The following is a 21,637-nucleotide window of genomic DNA, read 5'->3' as shown; positions in this document are numbered from 1 at the left end:
AATACGCGAGCCGCGGTGCCCCACGTGATAATGTGATCACCTGACACGGAACCATAGATCATTTTGTCATCTTCCAGTTCCACCCCCTCTCCTCAGCTCAGAGAAAGTCAGTGTAAAAGTTGATCTAGGCTGTGATATTAAATAATATATGTAAAGGTAAGTGAATACTGCAGCTTACTTAGGTAGACCCTACTTAAATAGTAGTATAACGGAAACATTTCCATACATTTTTGGCGACAATATTTCTGAAAATAATCGCACTCGCTGTTTATTATATGAACATGATCATGATGTACGGATTTCGGCGTCTTTTTTTGGGACACTCCATTTTAAAAAGAAGTGATAACCATTGCTAAAAAGGAAGAAACACATATTTGCCGTTAAATTTATTTCTCTACCACTCTCAGGATTGAAAACAGTACAGACTATACTTCAGACTGTAGTACAGTACAAATATCAAATTTCATGAGTAATTCCAATTGTTGTAATGTTAGTTAGGATTAAATTGGAGTTATTAGTGGCAACAAAAAAACGAATGTTTACAGCTATGACAGCAGGGTTTCTTTGACTTTGAGAAAACTGTTTCTACCAAGGCCAAGCGTGCAGGCTCCTACACACAGTTCAACACCATGGTAAATTTCCGTGGTGTTCAGACAACTCGCCCGTCGGACAACTCGAGGTTTGGGACGTCATCGGAGAAGTCATAGGATTGTTTATTCATCCATCCAGCAACTAGACTTACTTGACTTAATAAGACCAAGACAAGTCAACGGATGGCCATGGCAGGGCCTCAGCATGGGGGGGCGCACTTGTTGCGATAACGTAACCCTCGACCTTCCAATCCCGTCGTTACGTTATTGTTGGGCGCGATCGGTCAATCTGCGCGATTAGTTGATCGCGCTGCGCTATCGACCAATCGCGCTGCGCTATTAGAATATCTTTAGGTCGCGCAGCAATCGGTCGATCGCGCAGCAATTGGTCGATCGATCGCGCAACAATCGGTCGATCGCGCAACATTCGGCAACGAACATGCCCGATCAACAGATGATCTTAATTTGATCGTTCTATAGCGCAGCGCGATCGGTTGATCGCGCAGATTGACTGATCGCGCCCAAGATTATCACAACTAGGCATGCACAGGAGCTGCCGGGGGTGGGGGGGCGTACTGTGCTTGGTGCATGAGCAAAGTGACCCCCGGGGTTGGGGTGGATGCGTTTGTCTGGGTTGGGCTTGGCAGGCTCGCAGGTCAGGGGACATTACTAAATAGACGTGACACACGCAAAATTGGTAGTGGCACGGATATCACGCGTACAGAGCCATCCACCAAGCCTGGACTTCAGCATGCATGATTCGTGCACAGGTGATCAGAAAAAAATATAAAATATTTTTTATTATACTTTATCCTGATTCACTGTACGGTATTTTCGCAAAGTGTAATCTCTAGCAAAGGAGATTACACTTTGTAAAAAAAAAATTGTTAAAGGTTATCTTATGAAATATATTGTCTGTATGCAACATTGTCAAATTTTTTAGTTTAGGTTTTTTGTTTTAAACAATTCTAAATTTCAGCGAAAAATAAGGAATTTTGTTTAGTAAGTTTTCTATTTCTTTGTAAGGTTTTTGTTGGCGTACTGATTGTATTGTTATAATTTTACCTTTTATTTAAGTTATTGTGTTTTTTCCCCACAAAGTTTAATTTCTAGCAATGGTTGGTGTGACGTTTCAAGCATGTATTGCCTTCTTATTTTTCATCGTAACTTCTGCTGAAGTTTGGTACCAGCCTGAACAAATTCACTTATCTGCTACAGGTAGGTTATGCTGACTTATTATTTTCTTCTTGTATTCTCAGAAACATCATTCGGCAAAGACTTGCGTCCGTTGTCACCCTGCCTCAAATTGTAATTAGGGGCGCACTCCTGGAGTCGCCACCAACACCTGAGGGGTGGATTTTACAAAGAATTAGGACAAGTCCTAACTTAGGACTAGTCGTAAGAGATATCAAAAACGTACAGCTAGTTCTAAGTTTTAGGACGAGTAACTTGTCCTAACTCGAGATAAGACTAGTCTTAACTCTTAGTGAAATCCACCCCAGGTCTCTTTCAATTGCTGCTCTTTTCAGCTCTCCTACACTTTTATTTGACACTTACATGCAAGTAATTTTTTTCTCACTGTCCAAAATTTGTGGCGTAAAGGCAGTGGACACTATTGGTAGTTACTCATAATAATTATTAGCATAAAACCTTACTTGGTAACGAGTAATGGGGAGAGGTTGATAGTATAAAACATTGTGAGAAACAGCTCCCTCTGAAGTATCGTAGTTTTCAAGAAAGAAGTAATTTTCCACGAATTTGATTTTGTGACCTCAGATTTAGAATTTGAGGTCTCGAAATCAAGCATCAGATAGCACACAGCTTGGTGGCAACGGTGTTTTTTCTTTCATTAGTATCTCGCAACTTCGATGACCGATTAAGCTCAAATTTTCACAGGTTTATTATTGCATTAACTATTTCAAAAATTAGAAAATACAGAATTATATCAACAGGAGTAAAAATGTACAAACCTTCAACAAGTTAGTAAACAAACTTAATAAATAGAAATCCTGTGAGTATTAAAAATGCAATAAGGTCTGAAATCTAAAATACAAAACATTATTAAGTATATGGCTATCGTCTAAACTGAGATTGAATCGCGGTTCATAGAAGTAGAGGCATGAAAGAAACCACTCAAAGCTAATCAAAAGGTCTTGGTTACCACTGTACGTCCCTGGTTCCTCTTCCTCCTAGTCCCTGTACAGAATATGGTTGTACTCAGATACATTTTGTTTTTGTTAGAATTTGCTTTTCAAATCATTCTTTTTAGTTAATAGAGTTTATTTCTTTTAGTTGATAGACCTTATAGCCGCTGGCTATAGACGATGTGACCTATGTTTACATCAAACCGCCCTCTGTTGAAAAAAACACTGTATACGCCATGTTTCGCCCGGCATAAATACACGTAGTCATGGTAAGATTGCATACACTTTCTAGCTGGCTGCCAAAACACAAAGGTTTTGCCCGGCGGTATGCGCGCGAATCATGTTATGGTTTTCAAGTGGCGTCAGAGGTCACATCGTCTATAGGCAGTTCAAATCCTATACGTTAGCAGCGATTACTGCAACGGTTTAATAAATGTTATTTTGTTGACAGAACTCAGGTAAGTACTGACTATATAGTGCACATCAAAACACGTTAGTGTATAAGGTTAAAAGCAAATATTCTTTATCTCCAAAGTAGCATCTATTAAATTGTTGCAATACCCACTGCTAAAACGACTTGCTTGATAGTAATGTAAAGGTCGTGGGGGTCGAATCCCAGCCGAGTTACTTGTCTGTGGATTTTCTGGGTTTTTTTCACAGAACTCTGCAAAGTACTGAGAATACACATTAGTGTAAGGGTAAAAACCAAATTATATCATTATAATTGTACGGCCAAGTAAAAAATAATACCAAAACAAGAAGCGTGAGGGCCTTTTTTTTCTTTTTCTTTTTTCAAAGGTCGCTACCAAGTGTTTTATTTTAAATTGGCCACAACACAGAAAATTTGTCTTTAAAAAAAGGCAAATATAGAAGTAGTAAAAAAAAGTATACAGCCTCAAAAACAGATGCGAGAGGGGACGATCAACTGGTGGTTTTTGTATTTGGCCTAATTCATCTTTTTCTACATTGCACAGGTCACCCGACTGAAATGATAGTAACATGGAGTACCTTCAATGACACCGGATCACATGTTCAGTTTGGAGTGACTGTGGCCAAATACACATCTTCAGGTTCAAGTACAAAATTTGTAGATGGCGGTCCAGAAAAACACACACAGTTCATCCACCGGGTGAAACTAACCAAGTTAAAACCTGGAACCAAATATGGTAAAACATTTTTTTTCTTTCATGCTTCTTAGTCAAAGAGCTGCTTACCACACTCTGCTGAGCAAAAAAATAAGCAGGATACTAGTCAGAGATTGTTTATGTGACAATAGAATATGTTGAAAACTTCAGTCACTTTTACGCTGAATAGGGTCGAGACAATTTGTTCAACTTTGGTTGCAGCACGCACCAGTGAAGGGCAGGGCCCAGTTTCATAGCGCTGCTTAACGGTAAGCAAATTTGCGTGCTTACTGTAGCAGAAAAGTTTGCTTAAGCCTTAGCGTATTTCACAGGTCAGCAGAAAAATTGGGCGGCCATATTGCGTTTTTACCGTGGATTTGCATTGTGACGTCATTTATTTTAGTGCGATAAGCACCGGAAGGTTAGCATACCTTTTCGTGTGCTTACAGTTAGCAGCGCTATGAAATACAAATTGCACAGTAAGCACAAAACGGGCCGCTAAGCAGCGCTATGAAATTGGACCCAGGGCAGCCCAGTGTCTCCTACCATATCTTGTGATCTAGACCCTATGCCAACACACCTACTGAATATGTGTTTACCAGAGGTCGCCCCTTCTATCACTCATTATAGTCAACCAACCTTCAAAACTGAAATTATTGTTCAAACCTCTCTGAAAGTCAGTTATGTTCGACCAGTATTGACAAAGTCTGGCTTGGACAAAAACCCTAACCGCTAACCCTAACCCTAAATCCCAACTGTGGAGCATTGGTGTGCAATCTGGAGCACTCGATAATGGTTTTCTCTTGAAACAAATTGAGAAATCTGTGCATGTCGGTAGATTTTTTCGCTGTGTTTTTCAGCCCGAAATGCTAGCTTGTACATGGGCTCCACACCCTTCAATCTCATTACCTATCTACCCTAATAATATGTTATACTCTTGTTTCCAATTAACGTATCCAGTTTATCGTTGTGGAAGTAACAAAGGTTGGAGTTCACTCTTCTTCTTTACTGCCCTGAGAGATGGCACTGACTGGAGCCCTCGCTTGGTCATCTATGGTGACATGGGAAATGAAAATGCGCAGTCGTTAGGACGCCTACAAATTGGAGCTCAAAAAGGATCCTTTGATGCCATTTTGCATGTTGGTGAGTTACAAACTTTGTGCATTAGCTGGGATTGTCTTAGGTATGGTACCAAGTCTTCTTTTGATACTTCTCTTAAAGGAACACGTTGCCCTGGACCGGTCGAGTTGGTCTATAAAAAGTGTTTGTATAAACCGTTTGTTACGAATAATTTGACTCCCATAAATAGCCGACCGTGTTAGTCAATGAGGTAAAAGGAAAACCACGCATGTTCGAGGCGTAATTGTGTAGAACGATTACAACTGCTATTGAAAGACCAACTTGACTGGTCCAAGGCAATGTGTTCCTTTAAGGGCAACCTAAAACCCAGGGGTGGTAAAATTTGCTAGAAAAGGAATTCCGTCAAAATCCTTACTTTTTCACAGCGCATACTAAAGCATCCTACATGCTGCCCATGATAGCGAGACAAAAGACCAATCAGATTAAGTCTGCAAGCAGATTTCCGTTGCTTCCAGAGTTGCACATTACTCAAGTTAATGTCATATTGATATGTTGGTTTTTCTTAGCAGTTTTTCTAATCGGATACATTTTTTCCAGTACTTAAAAAGAGTATCAAGTAAACCACAAGGAACACTGACTGGGTGAACTGTAAAGTGTGGATTATTTTTTTACAAGAGCCGGATTTGAACCAACGAACCTATCGCTTACCAGGTTGTATGTTAAACTCAGGGTGAGATCCCTTGCTACACAAGGCTGTGTGGCTTCTGTCTGGCACCCCTGAGCAAAGATATTGACAAAATAGGGAAACCCCCAACATAGGGCCGGATAGCTCAGTTGGTAGAGTGCCGGTGTGGCAGGCGATTCTGTCCCTCATATGGCGAAATGTGTACAAACTTCTTTTGATAGCGCACCTTTTTTTAATCCTCCTCCTTCAGCCCGTGTAATTTCCCATAAAGGGGACAGAATCTCAGCGGGACAGATGTCTATAATAGATGTTAAATTTGCATCGGGGATAAAGAATATTAATTTTGGTTTTTACCCATGCATCGGTATATGGGTAAAAACCAAAATTAATATTCTTTATCCCTGATGCAAATTTAACATCTCTTATATGGTTGCGGTACCCGCTGCCAAAACATAGGATTCGAACTGCCTCTAGCTGCCTGGCAACCTCGGTAGTCTAGTTGGTAAGGCACTGCTCTAGAATTGCAAGGGTCGTGGGTTCGAATCCCACCTGAGTAACATGCCTGTGATATTTCTTTTCACAGGTCTCGGGAAAGTACTGGGACAGATGTCCCTATGACACTGGCTCATCAATCTGGAGGTCATTGGTTCAAATCTCGCTCTTGTAAAAAATTTGTATGTTCAACGCAAATGGCCTAAAAAGAGCTCACTTTTCTTTGTACTAGGTGATTTTGCGTATGATTTTAACAATAACAACGGCCATGTTGGTGATGATTTCATGAGGCAGATAGAGCCTGTTGCAGCTTACGTTCCATACATGACCGCTGTCGGGAACCATGAATTCGCATAGTAAGTAAATATAAAGGTGGATAATTGCCTTTCATGAACATAACGAAACCCAACACTCTTCATGGATGAGAAATGATCCCACAGCCTTTCGGAGCATTGCCAAGGGGCATTAAATACACTGGACACTACTGGTAATTGTCAAAGACCAGTCTTCTCACTTGGTGTATCTCAACATATGCATAAAATAATCAACCTGAGCTCAATTGGTTGTCGAAGTGGCAAAATAAAGAAAGAAAAACCACCCTGGTCACACAAAGTTGTGTGGATGCTTTATTTTGAGACCTCAAAATGTAATTATGAGGTCTCAAAATCAAATCCGAGGTAAATTAATTCTTTTTCGAAAACTACGTTAGTTCAGAGGGAGCCGTTTTTCACAGTGTTTTATACTATCAACCTCTCCCCATTACTCGTTTCCAAGTAAGGTTTTATGCTAATAATTATTTACAGTACCAGTAGTGTCCACTGCCTTTAAACCAACCCAATCCCTGTAGTAATTCGAGTGAGATTGTAATACACCATTCAATCATTTAGGATGCACTTAAAGACACACTTATTTTCAACTTTGTAGTATTCTTTGTTTTTTATGTTTGAACCTCCTTGTTCTGGAATGATACTCTATCTGACGAGGTCTGATGCTTGTCGCAGCACTGTGATAATGAAAAAGCACTTTATAAGAACTGATAATTATTATAATTCTGACTAGGAAACCCCCGCGACCGAGTGGTTAAGAGCACCAAACTCAAACTCTGGTGTTTCTGATCAGCAGAGTGTGGGTTCGAATCCCCAGCCGTGACACTTGTGTCCTTAAAGGAACACGTTGCCTTGGATCGAACGAGTTGGTCTTTGTAAGCGTTCGTTATAAAATGCATAGATAGAAAGATGTTGTAAAAGTAGAACACAATGATCCACTCAAATATGCCTTGAAATTGCGTGGTTTTCCTTTTGCCTCGTCTACTAACACGGTTGCCCTTTTATGGGAGTAAAATTTCATAAATGGCCAACTGTGTCAGTTCGCGAAGTAAAAGGAAAACCACGCAATTTCGAGGCAAATATGTGTAAACCCGTCGGTCCCATGTGTTGTCCGATCCAAGGCAACGTGTTCCTTTAAGCAAGACACTTTACCATTGCTTCGTCCCGGATTGGACGTAAACCCATCGGTCCCATTTGTTGTGTCACACATGTACAAGAACCCAGTGCACTTATCGAAACAGAAGGGGTTCACCCTGGTGGTCCTAGTTGTGGCTGCTTCATGCGCTGTTGCACCTTGTAAACCCTTAAAAGTGCTACATAATTGGGTCTCACATTGGAGTGGCCGTCTTTTGCCTTGTGATGTTAGGCAATCTAAGATGTAAACACAAATTTAATAAAACCTATCTTCCTTGTTTTATCTATCAGACTAACACATCTATTTTTATTATTACTCAACAGTAATTTCTCCCACTACAAGAATCGTTTTACAATGCCGATGTATGAAGACAATCAAAACCTATGGTACAGGTAGGATACCTTCATTTCTTGGCTAGTTGTTTCTGGGATAACAGAGAGGTTTCGCAAGCGATCGGATACAGATACAGATATGGATATGCTAACCGTGTCCGTTCAAGTCAGTCGCGTGGTGGATTTTGTTTCGCAGTGTCACTTGACGTGTTGAGGGTGCTGGCATTCACTATGAGGTTTTTTCCCGACAAGCATGACCAATAGAGACCCTGTGTTTAATCACTGCATTTATCTCATGGTTAAGCTTGCAAATGACTAGCAATTTTCTATATATATCAAGCATGATACCATGAAATCAATTCCGTGGGAAATGATTTTGATCTGGGACAAAAAAAAAACTTGAAGTCTAAGTAGGATTAGAAACTTTGCATGGTAGAAATATGGTATAGAAAGGTTTCGTGGTAACACAATGTAATGACTATCTCTAACGAGTTGGGGTGGTTCTGAAAAGAACCGTTGGTTTCAACTTGACGTTTTGATCAGTATGCTCTGATCGTCTTAGAATCAGAGCATACTGATCAAAACGTCTTTTCAGAACCACCCCAATTTATTAGAGATAGTCTTTACATGGTGTTACTGGAAACCTTTCTATAACTTAAAGTCTGCAAAACAGCATCTGTTTTCTACAACGTGTATGAGCTTCCGTATCCGTTGCTAACGTACTATAACTATGGAAACAGGTCACGTGAGCACACAAAGTGTTGATGTATTGGTATGTGTATGTGTATCCGTAGATTCGCGAAACCTCCCTATTATTAAACCTCGCAATAATCTTGCACCATTTGGGGAGTCCATGAAGAACCAACATTTGCATCTTGCAATCAGGGAGATTTTGTACAACAATCATATAATAGTAATAATGATAATAATAATAATAACTGTTTTTTATATAGTGCTTTTCACTATTGGGTGTACACGCTTCTTTGCAGCTGGAATCTGGGCTCGGCGCATATCATTTCATTTTCTACCGAGGTTTATTTCTTCCCCCAATTCTCCAAGGAGACTCAGAGCAATCAGTTGAAATGGCTTGAGGCAGACTTACAGGTATTTAACAAAAATATGTTTAAGTCCATGCTTGCTTAATGTCTAACAGGCAAGTAACTTATTGGACATTCATTTTGGCTTGGTGGGGTCAACTCTACCTTTCACCTCTGCGGACCCTGGTTTTGAATCATTGGCATCTATGTTAGCTTGGTGTGGTCATCCCTTCCCTTCACCTCTGCGGACCCTGGTTTTGAATTATGGGCATCTATGTTAAATTGGTGGGGTCATCTCTTCTCTTTACCTGTGTGGACCCTGGTTTTGAATCATGGGCATCTATGTTAGCTTTGTGGGGTCATCTCTTCCCTTTACCTCAGTGGACCCTGGTTTTGAATCATGGGCATCTATGTTAGCTTTGTGGGGTCATCTCTTCCCTTTACCTCTGTGGACCCTGGTTTTGAATCATGGGCATCTATGTTAGCTTTGTGGGGTCATCTCTTCCCTTTACCTCTGTGGACCCTGGTTTTGAATAGTGGGGATGTTAGCTTTGTGGGTTCATCCCTTCCCTTCACCTCTGTGGACCCTAGTTCAAATCATGTACAGCAGCCCTGTATGTCCATTGGGTTTTCAGTTCCGTCCAGACTATTTGAGTTCTGGCTCGGAAGAACTCTCCTGTGGGCGCACTCGCGTAACAATTCCATTGGATAACCAGAACATCCTGGACTGCATCATTTTGCCAAGGGAGCAATCCTACAAAACTTAAAATTCAAGGAAGTATGTTGAATGTTCCAGTGAGTGGAACGCACCATTGGTCCAATGGAACAATTCCATTGGACTATAATGAGTGTTCCACTGGAAGGAACATTCAACATACTAACTTGCGTTTTAATTTGTGTAGGATTGCTCCCTTACTTTGGCTATTTGATGCAGTCCAGCAGTAGTCTGATGGCAGGGGGTCCCCGGGCAGGTCAGTCAAAATTCTTGATCGCCCGCAGGTTGTTTCACTAGCCAGCATGTATTGACAGTACACAGAATTTAAAACAACATGGAAGTGAAGTCCTTAAATATTTATTTTTGGACGATTTTTTTCTCTTAAATTAATGCCCTAAAGTTATCCCTTTTTCATCAACAACAATTTTAATGAATTCGTGGTTTGAGGGTAGGTTCTTTTCAACATGTTTTAAAATCTGCTTGTACCAAATTAGGCGCGAATCAATGACTGGTCAACAACGCACATTGAGAAATAATTCCATGAACTTTGCCCCGCAACGCCTTGTGTTGGCAAAAATTGTCCAGAAGTTATTAGAAGTCCTCCGAGTCTGTGCATTGTGCTTAGTCTGCAGGCATATTGCTCAACGTGCGCCTGTGCGGCCATTCTTTACTCCATTTGTGAACGTGTACTGCGAAGAAAGACTAGACAAGAAGATCGCGAATATTGAATAATCAACATCCATCAGCGGCCAATCATAGCGTACGGAATGTTGGTTAGAATGGACTTTGGTTGTATGTGTGTTGTGCATGTGCTCTGCTGCATGCATGGACGCACCACCAGTGTGGCCGACTGTGTGAGAGGATACTCTCGGATCGGCACCATGTGGTTTATACATGGTGTTTTCAATGACTGTATGTGTATTCTGAAAAGAAACGATCAATTCAGATCCCGATCGCAGCCAAATTAAGTTTAGCAAATGTCTAGTCTTGTCAAACTTGCTATTTTTAAAGGCTTTAGTGAAAGTTTTATTTTGAGATTTTGCCAATGTATCCTCATTTACATGAAAATTAACAGTTATTTGACTGGCCCGGGCTTATGAGAAAGGGTTTTCACTCGCCCGCCGCTATTTGCACTCGCATTTGGCAACCGCTCATTTGAACCCTGGATGGATTGCATATGTATGCCCACAGGAGCATTCTTCTGCATTACAAGTCATTGTTTCAGCTTCTATTTTTCATTTTGTTTTGTGTACCAGGAAGCCAATGAGCCGAAGAACAGAGCGGAGCGTCCTTGGATCATAACAATGGGTCATCGACCATTGTACTGCTCTGATACTGATGACAAGGATTGTACTGTGGATTCAGCCTCGGTAAGTGACTCACTACCTGTCTACCGACGTTCAAGACCTTTGTCGCCACCTACCTACATTTATGTCAGACTTTCTTATGTCATAGCTTAATACACATGATTCTGGCCGCATTGCTTTTTGTTTCAAAGGCAGTGGACACTATTGGTAATTACTCAAAACAATTGTTAGCATATAAACTTACTTGGTAACTAGCAATGGAGTGCTGTTGATAGTAAAAAACATTGTGAGAAACGGCTCCCGCTGAAGTAACGTCATTTTCTAGAAAGAAGTAATTTTCCAATAAAATATTTGAATTTGATAATGCGACCTCAGAATTAGATTTTGAGGTCCCGAAATCAAGCATCAGAAAGCACACAACGTTTGACGTTGGTGTTTTATCTCCCATTATTATCTCACAACTTCGACGACCAATTCAGTTCATATTAGACCAGTAGACCAGTGTATCTGCGATGATGTTATGTATTCACAATGGTTAATACATGTAAACTATTGATTTATTCTTGCAGTTACGCTTGGTATTGGAAGATATGTTCTACAAATATGGTATGTTTTATGTTTTGGTAATGTCTGTCAGATTACTCACCATCTTTCTGGACTTGATAGTTGCAGTTATATTAGTCTATTAATATGTATGCAAAATCAGCTTCATTTGGGATTAGTTTTATTTTGTGCATACAAGAGAGCAGAAAGGTGTTTGTTTTTTAAATAAAATTCACATTTGAAAGGCAAGGCTATCTATGGTGAGAGACCCTCTCATTTACTCCACTCAATAATGGTGACTTGACACTCCTAAAGATGACCAGAGTATACTTTTCCAAACATCAAGACCCAGGGGTCGAAATTTCCGCTAGCCCGGGACTACCAGTTTTACAGCCGGCTTCTCATTTTCTTAGTTTAATAGCCCGACTGGCTTGTGGAAAAAAAAATGCGAAAATCAGCATCACAAACAATGATGAACTGTGCTGATGGTATTGTTAAATGAAATGTAGAATACAATACTTTCAGTGACCAATTTGTTCCATGACTCAAGACTATGCGTTTTTTGGGCTACCAATATCTCGTCAGGGCTACTAAAAAAAAATCTGGGTTACCATGAAAATACACTTAATTTTGACCCCTGACTGACCACACCCAGGCTCGAACATTTCGTCCATAAGAGATTTTACACATGGTTGTACCTGCAAATTTACTATTTATAGTTAATTTTTATCTTATTTTAACATTATTAAATATTTAATTAACTAATAATATCAAAGTCTTATATAGCGCACGTATCTACCAAACAAGGTACTCAAGGCGCTTAGTATATACAGACTTTCAGAAAGATAGGTTATTGCAGTGATTAGCACCTTGTTCTGCCACTCAAGCCAGGAACACCGGGGCGAACCCCTTCTCTTTTTGATAAGTGCACTGGGTTCTGTTACATGCGTGACACAACACATGTGACCATTGGTTTCACGTCCCATCCGGACGAAGCAATGGTTAAGTGTCTTGCTTAAGGACACAAGTGTCACGGCTGGGAATTCGAACCCACACTCTGCTGATCAGAAACACCAGAGTTTGAATTCGGTGCTCTTAACCACTCGGACACGACATTTCCAAATTTTCCACACCATGCAAAGCAACAAACACCACTTTTTTGGCACTCCAATGTTTGGACTCAAATAAGATTTGTAAACTTACTCTAGTGATGAACAACTATTAGTCATTTGTTTTAAGATTAAAATTGAACTGTGCAAGGGAGGAGCTTTCATTGGTTATTTTTGGGATATTAATCTTGTTGAATATCTACAGGGGTCGATCTGGAACTGTGGGCCCATGAGCATGACTATGAACGTCTCTGGCCGGTGTATAATAAAAAGGTGAGTCACAGATAACAAAGTAACTTTAAGGGAGGTGAATAATTCAAAATAATCTCATACCAGTCCAATGTGGAGACTCTGTATAATTCCATAATCCATACAAGCACAAGTGAATGTCGTGTTCAACACTCCATGCCTCAAATTGTATTCTTGAATAAACGCTATTTGTTGCATCTGTTTGGTGGAAAATGTTGAATGGATGAACATAATTTGTACCGCTTCTTCCTTGGCCCTATGTCTATCTACTCCATCGTTTTTATGTGGATATCCTTTCCCCCATTTGTGTCACCGTAGCAGGCACATTGGCCTGAAGAGCACATTTACTCGAATGTGCCGTTAGTCTTTTTGGTTTTTTGTAAATTTTAACATTTCAAATTTTTTATATGAATCTCTGTATTTTAAACTCAATTCAGCTTGTAGCTGCGATGTTTGTGTTTTAATAAACCAATAATAATAATAATAATAATAATAATAATAATAATAATAATAATAATAAATAATGATAATTCTTCTATATTTCAGGTTTACAATGGCAGTAAAGAGGCACCTTACACTAATCCCAAGGCACCAGTACACATCATTACTGGATCTGCTGTAAGTATTATTATTATTGTGACTTGTCGAGGCAGAGCGGTTAAACGCACTGAACACTATTGGTAACTACTCAAAATAATTGTTAACAACAAAAAACATGCAATGGAGAGCTGTTGATAGTATAGGTTTTCTCGGTCAAATTCTGCAAATGAGCAGTCAATTTATTTGCATGCGTTCGAATTAAAGCTGTTTTGCTTTTCCAGTTGTTACTGCGTTTCAAATTCAGAGTTCGGCCATTCAATTTCGTTTTGGGTCGAGTCAAATTCCTTAAGCACTCTGTTCAATTTAGCGTAGCGTCATTCTTTTTCGTGACATACACGCCTCAAGAAGCGTCTGCGAATTTGAATGCTGCTTTGATGAATTGTTAAATTGAATGATTATTTTGTTAATTCGAATGAGGCAACATTACATTTTACTAATCCCAAAACGAAATCGAATGTCCCTTTTGAGTAGCATTCGATTTTGCGCAAAATAGAATAGCTTGGTGGTTAAATTGGCTGCTCTTTTTCCGAAATTGACCGAGAAAACCTATATAAAACATTGTGAGATAACAGCTCCCTCAAAAGTAATATAGTTTTTGAGAAAGAGGTAACTTCTCACTCAAAAATAAAAGACTTCAGCTGAAGCCTTTTACTATGCATCTGAAAACGCACAGGGTGTTTTTTCTTTCATTATTCTTGCAACTTCGATGACCAATTGACCCCAAAATGTTATCGATTTGTTATCTTTATGCATATTTTGGGATACACCAAGAGAGAATACTGGTCTTTGACATACCAAAGGTGTCCAGGGGTCGATTTCACAAAGAGTTAGGAGATATACAAATTGCATGGGTAGTCCTAAGTTAGGATGAGTAACTGGGCCTAACTTGAGATAAGACTAGTCCTAACTCTTTGTGAAATCCACCCCAGTGCCTTTAAGAGTAACATACTCAAGATTGTGGCTTTATGATAACGGTGACTAACTCTTTGAAACTGTTTTAACCGCTTAGAAATGTTCTTGTGTTTGCTGATTTTTAAGCATTTAAAGGGCGGCGTGTTCAGGGAAAGGCAGGATGTGTTTGACAACTATACAAACAGATTTAAAAACTATCACAATTGTTATCATCATTTTCTGCGCCTTGAACACCCAGCAGGGTGGATATGTGTGCATAACAAGTCTTATTATTGTTTTATTATTAGTGAAAACAAAAAAATGCTTTTGTACAGAGATATGAAATTGCTCCACAAGCAGCTAGCAGGTTTGTGTGGGGAATAAAAAAGAGCCATTAGAATGTCCCTATCTATAAGACAGTTACATGTTGAAAGGCCTCTTACTAGCACCCTGAACAGAGACATTGGCCAAACAGGGGGATTGCCCAAGAAAGGGGAAGATAGCTCAATTGGTCGAGCACCTGCATGTTAAACAGGAGTTCACAGGTTTAAGTGATTCTCTAGTCTTAGTTTAGTTTTAAGCTTGGGGGATACCACGATATTATCGAATATCGCGATACTAATTTGGAAATGATTTTGATATCGGATCGATTTGGTTTTAATCGAAATATTGAGATAACGCGATATCGCAATATCGATTAAGTATCGCAATATCGCGATGTATTTCCTAGCTGAGACATCTTGCACCCCATAGGTTTGGTAAAACCAGAAGAATAGGTCATTAGAACACCTCTCTTATGCTATGACTGTCTCTACTACAACTTTCACTGGGAGTTTGAAGACTGATGATGTCAAATTTAATTAATCGCGATTATATCGAATATCGCGATATATTGTCGGCGATTTATCGTGTATAAAATAAATCAATATCGCCCAAGCTTAATTTTCTTTGTTCAACCCAAACATTATTTACAATTTTCTTTCAGCGAGAATCAGTCCATACAACTAAATATTTGTTTTCATTAAAGTTTTTAACTGTCTTCTCTTGAAGGGTTGTAAAGAAAAACACAGTCAGTTTGCTTCCACCAGACCATGGGATGCCTTCAGGACTACTGACTATGGATTCACCTTCATGGAGATTGTCAACAGAACACATCTCTCAATCAAGCAAATCTCAGATGAAAAGGTAAATTCCGATTCACAAGTTTAGAGTTTTATGTGTCATGGATTGTTCAAAGCAGGGCCCAATTTAATAGAGCTGCGTAAGGGCCGATTTTGTGCTTACTGTACTACTCCCATTTCATAGTGCTGCTAACCGTAAGCACCCAAAAAGGCATGCTAACCTTCCGGTGCTTACTGCACGGAAATAAACGGCAGCACTATGCAAACCAATGGGGAACGAGCAATATGGCTGGATAATTATTGTTGCTAACCTGTGAAATACGCTAACACTTCAGCAAGTCTTTATATTACAGAAAGCTCTAAGCAGCTCTATGAATTTGAGTCCTGGGCTGTATATTGAGGAAGTTGCAACATGGATGGATCATGTGGGCACATGTTTACTGGACTTCATTTATGGTCCAAGTGTAGCACAACCCATTGGCAGTCTAGCCCGGCACCCTGTGTGCGCAGATGCGTTTTGTGTGGACCGAAAATTACATCTAATTGCAAGTTGTCAATATAAAGCCCTGGTTTACAGGATTAGGTCATGTTGATATCAGAGTGGTGGTTCGAATCTTTGCTAAAGGGAATCGATGTGTGGTGAAGAGGTTTTCAGCTAGGGGTTTGAACCAGCAGAGTCCTGGTTCTTTATAATTTTACCGAGATAAATTAACAGGATTCTTATCACCATTACCATCTGTATTAAAAGTAAGGTTTGGGATAAAACTAATTTTAAATATAGTTTGAATATCTGGTTAACGGCGAATAGGTTTTCCTATCCGTAACCTATTTATAAACCGGATAGTCCTGTAAGTGTAAATACAACTAAGTAACCGGACATTACTATTATCCGCGATCGTCGGGGCGACAACTGATAGGAATGTTTTGTCTGAATCCTTATAAACTTCTAAAACGGCATAAATTATGTATTTAATTATGCTCACCTCCGTGAAGAGTTAAAACAATGACATTTCTGACGTATATTGTTCAAAGATTACAAACTATTTCCTTCACGTAGAGTCAATCAGGATCAAAAGTAAAAGCAAATCGCCATCAATAAACTAAGATCCGGTTATTTTTTTGTGACAAAACTTTTCTTTTTAATAGCTCCCTCTAGCGATGGGAAAAAATATATTTGAATATCCGGTTAATTTGGATAGTTGGCCATCGGTTCTCCAAATACCAAATTTCACTATTCGCCCAGCACTACCGAGTTTGACTCTACCTTTGAACACACAGTAACGTAGGGTGTCATGGCCGACTGGTTAAGAGTATCGAATTCAAGTTCTTGTGGTTAAGTCATTTGAGTTTGGGTTCGAATCCCGGTCGTGACACTTGTGTCCTTGAGCAAGATACTTTACTATGGTTGCTTCTCTTCACTAAGGGGTACAAATGGGTACATGCAAGGGTAAAGGTTGATTTTGTGAATGAAAAATACCATTGGAGCACTGCAAATTGGTAGCCCAGGTTGTATACTTCCCATGGAGCTGAGAAAGAATAAAGGGATGTTATTGGCCCTATGACCAGGGGACTAATGTAAAGCGCATTGAGACGGTTATTGAGATATGCGCTATATAAGAAATTTTTATTGTTAGTATTATTATTTGATGAGTTTTTGAAATGATAGCTGTGTACTTCCTAGGAAGATACTATGTGTACATCAGTGTTCAATCTAGCTCACCTTCTCTGAGGTAGTGGCAGTGATAATAGTTTAATTAACAGCTTTGTATGTATTCTTTTCTTTTCTTTTTTCTCAGGATGGCAAAGTTGTGGACAAATTTACCTTGATCAAAGACGTCCATGGTCCTGATGCGTGGAAGTGATTGATGTCTTTTACCCAAAGCATTCAGATTTTTTGTTGATGCCTTTTTGGAGAATCACTTAAAAGAACATTACAGAATTTGTTTTTGCTAACAAAACAGTTGCTGGCAGTGTAAGCAGTTTATGTAATCCACCCTAAACATAAACTGACAAACCTGTAGAAGTTTGAGATCGATCGGCCATCTGGGTCACGAGAGAATAGTGAAAATCCGATTACAAATTTTGCATTGCATCGATGCCAAAACAAAAAATGAATCAAACGCTCACTGAGCGATAAACTCCAAACGCGAAATTAGATTATTTATTTCTCATCAAATATGACATTTCAGAAAGAAATATTTCAAGGAGGGTTTTCTACTATCATCATCATTAGACCGTGTAAGTTATATGTAAATCTGTGATCTTCACGATTTTTGTTTCTTACCAATTCTGTAACCTTCCTTTAAGCTGAGGATGATTAAAAACAGTTTCTGTATAAAGCCTACTAGGTTTTTTTTACTTTTTGATATTGTATAGAAAGATGTATATTTTTTAAAGTGCTTTACTCTCAGCTGAAATGGATCTGTCTTTGCTTCTAATTTAATTTTGCGGACATTTCTCACCTTTTTTTCTTTGTATTTTGTGCAATATCAGTAGACAAGAGTTTCAGTATGTCCATACAGCATCAAGCAAAGCAGATAAACACTAAACCATTAGTAGTTTTTCCACCGAAATAAGACAGTCTCAGAAGGAATTGTTACTCAAGACACGAACTGAAGTGTCATCAGGATCTTAGTTTACATTAAACACCATGATAATTTGTTAGATGACTAGCACAAGTCTAATTTGACATTAAACCATGCACTAGTTTCGAAAAGAACATCGAAATGAGCACATACATAGTACAGTTCTTGTGCCTTTGCTCATATTTCTTATTTATTTACTTAGTTTATGTTTGTTATCTTTAGTTGTAGAGGAGATAAACTATACCTTGAGTCATCAATAGTGTCCATTATTTAAAGACAGTGGACACTATTGGTAATTGTCAAAGACCAGTCTTCTTACTTGGTGTATCTCAACATATGCATAAAATAACAAACCTGTGAAAATTTGAGCTCAATCGGTGGTGGAAGTTGCGAGATAATAATGAAAGAAAAAACACCCTTGTCACACGAAGTTGTGTGCTTTCAGATGGTTGATTTCAAGACCTCAAATTCTAAACTTGAAGTCTCGAAATCAAATTTGTAGAAAAATACTTCTTTCTAAAAAACTATGTCACTTCAGAGGGAGCCGTTTCTCACAATGTTTTATACCATCAACCTCTCCCCATTACTCATAACCAAGTAAAGTTTTATGCTAATAATTATTTTGAGTAATTACCAATAGTGTCCACTGCCTTTAAAGGCAGTGTATACTTTTGGTAACTATCAGCGTCCAGTATCCTCACTTAGTGTTTCACAAAATTTGTGTATACCAGTCCTGTTAAAATTTAACCAACAATCGGCCATCAAAGTTGCAAGAGAAGAAAAATCAGCCTTGAATTTAAAAAAACACCTTGTTGCATACAATTGTGTGCTTTTTAAGGAGGGTGAAAATTTGCCTCTTTCTCCAAAACAACATTTTTAAAAGGGGGTTGTTTCTAATGATGTTTTATAACATCTAGGTGCTCTTTACCAAAGTAAGCTTTTATGGTTATTAATTTCTTTTTTTTTCTTTTTTTCTTCTTTTGCAATTACCAAAGGTGTACCCTGCCTCTAAATGATGTCTTTGTTGGAGTTTATGGTTTGTTTTTAGGTTGTCAAGTTAGATTTAGTTTATACAGATGCACCTCAGGTGCAAGCTTTGATGGGTTGTGGAATTTTAAATGGAATGTAAATTTGGTAATCATCAATGTGTTGAAGAGATGCATTGTTGCTGTCAAATACATTTCAGCCAATATCAAGTATTTTGATCTGGGTACCTTATACCCAGATTTGTTTTGGTCAATTGTACATAATCTTTTAACAATTTTTCTGTAAACACTTCCCTTTTTAATGTTTTTATTATTTATATTTTTGTTGTATATATTGTATACTCAATCCAGCATTTAGGCTGCTATGTTAGAATTTTCAATAAACCAATAACAATAATAATAATTATACAAAATACTATATTTTCAGTCAAGTTTTGACTGCATGACTTTTGGTACATTGCTCTAAGCCTATAGTGATTAAAAGCTGGTCAGCAATTTTCCATATTTTGTGTTCAAGTGCCTTTATGCACACAACAATTATGATTTTCATTTTGATTACCTTATCTTGTCCAGCATTCTCCAGAAGACGATCAGGGCATACTGATCGAAACATCGAGTTAAACCAACGGTTCTTTTCAGAACCACCCCAACTCATTTAGAGATAGTTATTACATGGTGTTACCGCAAACTCTTCTATATCTTATTTCCACCATGCAAAGTTTCAAATCCTACTTACTTTTTTTAGTTGAGTTTTTTTCCCCAAATCAAACTTCGAAACAATGTGCAAGAACGTAACAAACTGTAAAGATGTTGTGGGGTCTACACATGTGTATCTTGCCTTTAATGGGTTTTTTTTAAACGACTTGATCTGACTTGTTTAATTTTATACTTATTCAGAACGTTCAATTTCCTGTAAACATCAACTTTGTCTGATTCACAACTATTAAAATGAAGAGTACTACTTTTTAATCATCAAGATTTGTTTATTTACTTCGTTTGGCTTGGTCTCTCTGTGTTGTATTATTATGTATTTATCGAAGGCGCCGAATTTCATCTGCTTATAAACAGGCTAGCGCCGCTACAAGATGGTGATTATAAAACAAAAAAAGAAGAATTTGTTCAGTTTTAGATGCAGCTGTAAAATGGGGCAAACCTACGCAATGTGTAGGGACTAAAACCCGAATCCACGGAGTAGAGGTGAAAGGCAGGGAATTAAACCAATGAGCCAACCCGATAAACTGCATGAAAGCCCACAGACTATAAATCGTATACCAGTACCAATCCTTCAGATAAATATTTATGTTTTAAACCATCATTTGTGAATGCCCTTTTGTTAACAGCCCCATGTGACATGCTCTCCATCAATAGAAGTAGAGAAACTCTCAGATGGGGTATTTATGAATGGGGATAAAAGAGTAATGACTCGTTCTTACACGTCCGTTTAAACCTTGCAGGGTTGATGCCGTGCGATAAAGGCCCTCGCCTTCAGCTGGGGCTTTTATCACACGGCAATTCGACCCTGCCGATATCAGATGCAACTGTGTCCGCCATGCAATACCGTCCGCTCCGGACACTTTTGCATATGCAATCGTGTCCGGGGCTATGCAAAAACCAACCGGTGGACATGTAGGCATCGATTGTACATGTGTGTGTGCGCGTAAGCGAGCGTGCGTGCAATGAAAACTACGTGTATGCAGCATGAATATTCACGTATTTTATGATTGCAGCGAATACCCAGCAGCGGACACGATTGCATATGCAATAATGTCCTCCAGATAGTATTGCACAGAGGTCATAATTGCATGCGACACCGGCTTTAAACGGCCATGGAGAACTCGTCGCTACGTTCTTATCCCCTTATGTCTTTAAGTCCATGACATGGCGTCTAAAGATCACTTTACTTATCGTTGATATCTATAGAGATCATTTTTATTTTCCGAGGAACAATTTTGTCCAGCTATTTTGCGTAGCATTAAAAAAAGTAAATTTATTTTGTAAACACTGAATGCCAATAAGCAATTTTGTTCATTTTGTGAAGCACTTTGCTCTGCGGTAAATCTCTCGCTGTTTAATAATAACAGCTATGCATTAAAATGCATAGACCCACAATTCCATATTAAAACCGTGCCGCCCAATGTTATGAAATTTTACTGGTTCTTTATACCACTGAGAATTCTCCATGATACGGTTAGCTTTTTAGAAAACAATATGTCGACTTTATGTATAGTTGTGATGTGTACCACTACAGTTCTCCACAATTTGTTTTTTAACCGTTTGAATATCGGTCAACATTTTTTCCCAAGTCGTCCGGCTCTGGTCCCGTTCTCTTGTCCCTTTAAAACCCAAACTTCATCGAATAAGTTGCCATTCTGTAAATTATTGCATTTTTTTTCCGAGAGTGTTTTTGTTTTCCTACTGTCTGTCTTTCTGTACGTCTGTGAATCAAATGTGTCTGTCTTTGTGTCCGTTGTTTGTCTTGTCCTGTGGCATCCCCAAATCAAGCAAACGCTTGGGGGATTACCAATACAATTTCACTGTGACTCTATCATTTTCCTACTATTATTAATTAAGAATAATTTTTGTGTG

At 38.8% G+C, this 21,637-nt stretch overlaps 1 protein-coding gene across 2 annotated transcripts; it reads left to right on the top strand.

The window, feature by feature from the left end:
* The first annotated feature begins 52 nt into the window (after positions 1–52).
* Positions 53–20,003, top strand: LOC139937876 (acid phosphatase type 7-like). 2 transcript variants are annotated; one of them, XM_071933252.1, is made up of 13 exons: positions 53–156; positions 1,692–1,808; positions 3,709–3,900; positions 4,819–5,001; positions 6,348–6,471; positions 7,900–7,968; positions 8,898–9,012; positions 10,917–11,030; positions 11,537–11,573; positions 12,825–12,892; positions 13,415–13,486; positions 15,410–15,544; positions 17,277–20,003. In XM_071933252.1, the coding sequence occupies exons 2-13, from the start codon at positions 1,706–1,708 to the stop codon at positions 17,340–17,342; spliced, it is 1,278 nt and encodes a 425-aa protein (XP_071789353.1). In that variant the 5' UTR covers positions 53–156; positions 1,692–1,705; the 3' UTR covers positions 17,343–20,003. The 2 variants fall into 2 exon arrangements, with proteins under 2 accessions (XP_071789353.1, XP_071789354.1); XM_071933253.1 differs by lacking the exon at positions 3,709–3,900.
* Positions 20,004–21,637: the final 1,634 nt, after the last annotated feature.

The sequence above is a fragment of the Asterias amurensis genome, chromosome 1, assembly GCF_032118995.1.
Source record: "Asterias amurensis chromosome 1, ASM3211899v1".
In the NCBI taxonomy this organism is placed as follows: Eukaryota; Metazoa; Echinodermata; class Asteroidea; order Forcipulatida; family Asteriidae; genus Asterias; species Asterias amurensis.
This window is presented reverse-complemented; position numbering and strand designations above follow the sequence as displayed.

Excerpts from the sequence above, each read along its gene's own strand:
- LOC139937876 (XM_071933252.1), top strand. The coding sequence starts at position 1,706 with ATGGTTGGTGTGACGTTTCAAGCATGTATTGCCTTCTTATTTTTCATC. Across the intron at positions 3,901-4,818 it reads AAAACCTGGAACCAAATATG|TTTATCGTTGTGGAAGTAAC; the intron begins GTAAAACATTTT and ends TAACGTATCCAG. Across the intron at positions 11,574-12,824 it reads AGATATGTTCTACAAATATG|GGGTCGATCTGGAACTGTGG; the intron begins GTATGTTTTATG and ends GAATATCTACAG.